Source organism: Nicotiana tabacum, chromosome 12 (genome assembly GCF_000715075.1).
Source record: "Nicotiana tabacum cultivar K326 chromosome 12, ASM71507v2, whole genome shotgun sequence".
In the NCBI taxonomy this organism is placed as follows: Eukaryota; Viridiplantae; Streptophyta; class Magnoliopsida; order Solanales; family Solanaceae; genus Nicotiana; species Nicotiana tabacum.
This window is the reverse complement of record NC_134091.1, coordinates 14,417,117-14,423,023: the sequence shown is the minus strand read 5'-3', so window position 1 is coordinate 14,423,023 and position 5,907 is coordinate 14,417,117. Positions and strand designations below refer to the sequence as shown.

The window sequence follows — 5,907 nt, the reverse complement described above, 5'->3', positions numbered from 1 at the left end:
CCGGAGTCGTCTTCACTCAGTTCCGACTACGGTGCCAATCCTAAGGCTTAAACCTCCATTTAGGTACTAAGTGTCCCAAACACTTCCAAAAACCAAAATGAAACCTCCCGGCAAGTCACAATAGCAGAAAAAGATACGAGGAAGTCAGTTAATAAGGGATCGAGGCTATAACTCTCAAGATGACTGGCTGGATCATCACACCTTTGAAGTACAAAGCATTGGCAAATATGAGCCTTGTTATGGTGTCTACTGAGCCAGGAGGAAGAATCTATTTGACGAGACCATTTGTTCTCTGGTTAGCCTATCGATTGGCTAGATTGGCGACATCAATAGCCTACAGCACACAATAAATCAACCACTAGAGAAGGGTTATGATAGTTAACAAACCAATTTTCATCTGTCAGCACAAAGAAACAAGTTTTTGTTGATACATATTAACCAGCTGGATTTAATTTCACGAAATGAATAAAGGGAAGTTGGAACGCAAATGAGTAGTAAGCAACTGACGATGGCCCGTTTTTCTCTCGGTGCACTTTAACTAACGTGCGCTGGCCATGGGGAAGAGGGCACGTGTTTCATCTCAGAAGGCTCTAATGGCGAAGGAAACAACAACAAAGTACAATCAAAATCGAGGACAACGAGCTTAAAGCAGCCAATTGACAGAAACCCTAGGTGAACCTGAAAGCAATGCAACAGTAATTTCGATAAGAGAATCAGAGAAGGCAGGCAAATTGAAAACAATTCAACAATGTAATGAGATAGTACAGTCAGGAAATAAGCAGCAAAGTCCTTCGAGTAGCGGGAATAAGTCCTGGGGATCAAGTGGAGGAGGAACTCAAGCAACCAACCAATCAAAGCTCGATTTGGGAGAATTTTGATATCTCAAAACTATCGAATGTTGGCTTCAAACTTGAGTATGTAGCTCCTAAAGTGCAAGGTGAGTCGTCAATTATAGATATTGAATTAGAAGATATTGCTTCTGAAATTGAATATTGGAAGAATGTCGTGGTATGTTATGTGTTGGGAGCTCATCCCCCATTTTCAGTACTCAATGGGTATATATAGAGGATCTGGGCTAAACATGGGATCAATAAAATTTCAATGCTAAAAAATGGGATTGTACTAGTGAGGTTTGATACAGAATTGGGAAAAAATGAAGCAATTCAGGGAGGAATCTATCACTTTGATAATAAGTCATTCATTGTTAAAGCATGGTGCTCAAACATGGAGTTTACGAGAGAAGAATTATACACTGTGCCAATTTGGATAAAGTTGTATGGACTAGATTTCAAGTATTGGAGACCAAAAGGCCTAAGTAAGATAGGTAGTCTGATTAGAAAGCCATTGATGGTAGACCAAAATACAGAGAAGAAGCTAGGGCTCAATTTTGCTCGATTACTAGTAGAGGTGGGAATGGATACAATATTACCAGACTGTATTCTGTTTAGAAATGAAAAAGGATCAGTGGTAGAACAAAAGGTGATCTATGACTGGAAGCCAACATTATGTAAATTCTGTAACAAATATGGTCACTCTGAAGCAGAATGTAGAAAGAAGAAGGGGCCAAAAACAGATGAGCAAAAAGAAAAGACAGCACAAGAAGGAATAAGGACTGACAAACCAAACTCTAAAGATCCAAAAGAGAAGCAGCAGATTCAAAAAAGTGGTGAAGGACAAAAGGAACTCCCCCTGAAAGAGAAAATACAAGAACAAGCAAACTCTGTATGGATAACACCATCAAGAGGGCATGCAGGAAGGATCCAGAACAAGCAGACGCAACAGGTAACAAGTAGTAACACCTTTCAGGTTCTCCACAGGACTAAACTAGATTGTAGTGTTACAGCTAATGTTGGAGATAATGTGGGAGGCCAACCCATTCCTCAATCAGGGAATGGTTAATATGCTCTGCTGGAATGTTAGGGGGCTCAATGCCCCAAATAAGCAAAGGGAGGTCAAGTCGAGAAAATAGCTAGTAGTATGTTTAGTGGATGGAATAATATAAACAACTTGGGAGACCATTACAATGGAAGAATCTGGATAAGTTGGAGGCCAGACTACTTTAATATTTAGCTCAAGTAGTTACATGTGAGGTAACATGCATTCCTATGCAATTGAGGTTTATGTTATCAGTGTTGTATCCACATAATACTATAGAGGAGAGGAATGAGCTATGGGAGGTACTAGAGCAACAAAGCTCAACATGTCAGCAACCTTGGTTAATCTTAGAAGATTTCAATTCTGTTCTGAATGTTAAAGATAGAATGGAGGGAATCCAATAACTTGGGCAGAAGCTGTGGATTTTCAGCATTGTGTGGACACAAGTGGTCTAATTGAGCTTCCTCAACAAGGACAAAAGTACACTTGGAATGATAGAAGTGGTGATCATAGAATATTCTCTAAAATAGATTGGATGTTCATTAATGAAGTCTGGCTAAATACTATGCCTGCATGTAGAGCAACCTTCCTACCTGAAGGCATGAGTGATCATTGCCCAGCTAAAGTGATGTTAAATGAGAGTAACTTCAGAAGGAGGAGAGATTTCTATTATAGTAATGTTTGGGCACAACACCCCTTATTTCTTGCTAAGGTCAAGGAAGTATGGGATGCACAAATTGATGGTTGCAGAATGTATCAAGTAGTGCAGAAATTGAAACAGTTGAAAAGGAAGTTGAAAGAGTTGAATAAGCAACAATTCAGTAACATAGTGAAGCAAGCTCATACATTATTGCAACTTGATCCTTTAAATGCACAACTCCAGGAGGATGAGAAGATTAAATTCCAAACGTTTAAGCAATCGTCATACTTAGCAGAGATGTTTTTGCAACAAAAAAGTAAAGCTACTTGGATAAAGCTTGGAGATGATAATACTAAGTACTTTTTCTCTGTTATAAAACATAGAAAGTTGCAGCAGGCAATCACTCAGATGAAGGACCAGTATGGAAACTGGAAGACTAAACAAGAAGTTATTGCTAATATATTTGTGGAGTATTATACTGATCTATTAGGAAGGAAGCGGTCTGATAGATTGCAAGCTACCACTGCATTCTCAACAATGGGCCAACCTTATCAGTGGAACAACAAATTGATCTAATTAAGCCTTACTCTGAAATGGAAGTGAAGCAAGTTATGTTCAAAATTGATAGCAATAAAATCCCGGGGCCAGATGGCTATGGAAGTGATTTTTTTTAAATCAGCATGGAACATAGTAGGGAAGGACATCACAGAGGCAGTATTGATATTCCTTAACATTGGAAGGCTGTTGAGGCAAATCAACACTACCAATATTGCATTGATCCCAAAGGTAAAGGTTCCTGAAAGTGCCAGCAAGTACAGACCCATTGCTTGTTGCAATGTTCTATACAAATTTATTTCCAAATTACTCTGTAGTAGGCTGAAGGTTGCTGTCAATGCAATTATGGCAGAGAATCAATCAGCATTTGTGCAAGGGATATCTATGGTTCATAATGTGCTTATATGCCATGATTTGTTGAGGCACTACAATAGACGGACATACCTAGATGTTTGATAAAAATTGACATATGGAAAGCTTACAATATGGTTAGTTGGAAGTTTGTTGAAGAAGCACTCAAAGGGTGTAGGTTTCCTGCCAAGTTCACAAGTCTGATTATGATTTGTGTTACATCTCCTAAGTATACAATAAGAGTTAATGGTGAAGGTTATGGATTCTTTGAAGGAAAGAGAGGGCTGAGACAGGGGGATCCAATGTCCCCCTTTCTATTTGTACTAGTTATGGAGTACCTTTCTAGAACACTGAAATATATGAGTGAATTGCCAGACTTTACATTCCATCCCATGTGTAAACAACTAAAGTTGATACACCTGATATTTGCAGATGACCTGATAATCTTTTGTAAAGGAGCTCCTGCACTAATAGCAAGAATAATGGAAGCCTTATCTCATTTTAGTAAGGTTACAGTGCTAGTGGCAAATTTGGATAAGTCGAGTATTTTTCTAGCTGGAGTGGATGATCAAATGAAGGAAGATCTAGTGCAACAAACTGGATTCATGTTAGGTGCATTTCCTATAAGATATTTGGGCTTACCTCTATCATCAAGGAAGTGTAACAAGATGGAATGTCACCAGCTTATGGAGAAGATAACAAGCAGAATCAGTACAGTTTACTCCAAGCAACTGTCCAATGCTGGGAGGCTACAGGTAGTTACATCAGTCTTATTCTCACTGCACAGCTTCTGGGGAGCAACTTTCATACTTCCACAAAGTATACTAAAGGAGGTAGACAAGAAATGTAGGGAGTACTTGTGGGGCAACACTGAAGGCAAGAGGAAAATATCACCTGTAGCTTGGGGGAAAATCTGTTGTCCAAAGAAGTTTGGTGGGTTGAATATCAAAGGGAGTAGGCTGTGAAATATTGCTTCTATTAGGAAATTATTCTGGAAACTAGCAAATAAAAAAGATTCATTATGGGTGAAATGGGTGCATGGGATTTATATGAGGATTAATACTGATATTTGGAGTCACCAACCTCCCAATGATTGCAGTTGGTTTTGGAAGAAGATCACCTCATTAAACATGGTGATGCAAGATTGGTACGAGCAAGGGAGCTACATCCTAGGGCCTCAGAGGACTTACTCCACTAAGCAGAATGAGGAATGCTGAACTAATATGAAGCTCCATTTCACAACCAAAAATTAGGTTTATAACCTGGCTGGCTGTGCAGGATAGAGTATTAACGAAAAAAAGGTTGAAGAGATTACAGATTCATGTTGAACATGATCAATGCTATCTATGTGATCAAATGATGGAGGAATCATCTTGACATCTCTTTGCAGGATGTAGCTGGATAAGGAAACTTAAAGCAGAATTAGCATGCTGGACAGGAATCCAAATCCCTGAAGGTGGTGTGAAGCAGACTTTTGATAGAATAAAGAATCGACATTGGCAATAATTCAAAAAGAAATAGTAGCAGCTATATGGAATGCATGAACATACCATACTTGGAAAGCTAGGAACTGAAAATTATTTAGGGGACACACTGTAAATATAGACATGATAGTAGTACAGATCAAGAAGGAGTTTATAGATAGAATAGAACAAATTAGGATGTCCAAGAAAGTACACTGCTGTAGGAGATTGATTCAGGAAATCCTTGTATAGTTAGCTATGTTGGAGGCCTACATTACATAGTACCCTTCATGGAAGGTGGCTATGGGATTTAGGTGCTCTTTAGGTGTAATGGAGTTTGTTGTTAATGGTAATATTTACATTGTTACCATACAAAAAAAAAATGAATAAAGGCCTAACCTTGTTTTGAAAATCAGCAGACTCCGAAGTTCCCTTGTAAACTTTGTCCACCACCTGTTCGAAAGAAAGCTTGAAAGGAAGTGATCGGTCTATCCAAACACCATTTGCAACGGACAAACGTAGACCTCCTCTGGGACTGCCATCAACAAAAGTGATATCGACAAGATGAGAGTAAAGTGAGTTGAGGTCATTAATAGATTTGGATTTGAGGAAACAGAGCAGCTGATTCTATGTTGGACCCTTAGAGCCAGCAACAATTAGACTAAGGACTATCTGAATTGAGAGAGGAGAGAACACTAGGTTTGAATTGCCTTTTATCGCTCTTGAGAAAAGATGTTTAGCAATCTTGAAAGAAACATCCGCTTGGTTGATGATCGATTTTCCCATATCCATTTCTACATGCGAGAAAGACGAGTCAGAGTAACACAATCCCATAGTATTGAAAATTTAATTAAGTAAATAAAAGTAGGAGTGGGCGCCGGTCGGTTCGGTCGGTTATTATAAAAGTACGGTTCGGTTTATCAGTTTTCGGTTTTGTAATATTAATAACCAAATCAAACCAAAGTATTTACGGTTCGATGCGATTTTTTTAAAGTTCGGTTCGGTTATTTTCAATTTAGTTTT

At 38.7% G+C, this 5,907-nt stretch overlaps 1 protein-coding gene across 1 annotated transcript; it reads left to right on the top strand.

Annotated features, from left to right (window-relative positions):
• The first annotated feature begins 1,224 nt into the window (after positions 1–1,224).
• Positions 1,225–3,091, top strand: LOC142167018 (uncharacterized). The gene is made up of 3 exons (XM_075227167.1): positions 1,225–1,894; positions 2,131–2,177; positions 2,261–3,091. The coding sequence occupies exons 1-3, from the start codon at positions 1,225–1,227 to the stop codon at positions 3,089–3,091; spliced, it is 1,548 nt and encodes a 515-aa protein (XP_075083268.1).
• Positions 3,092–5,907: the final 2,816 nt, after the last annotated feature.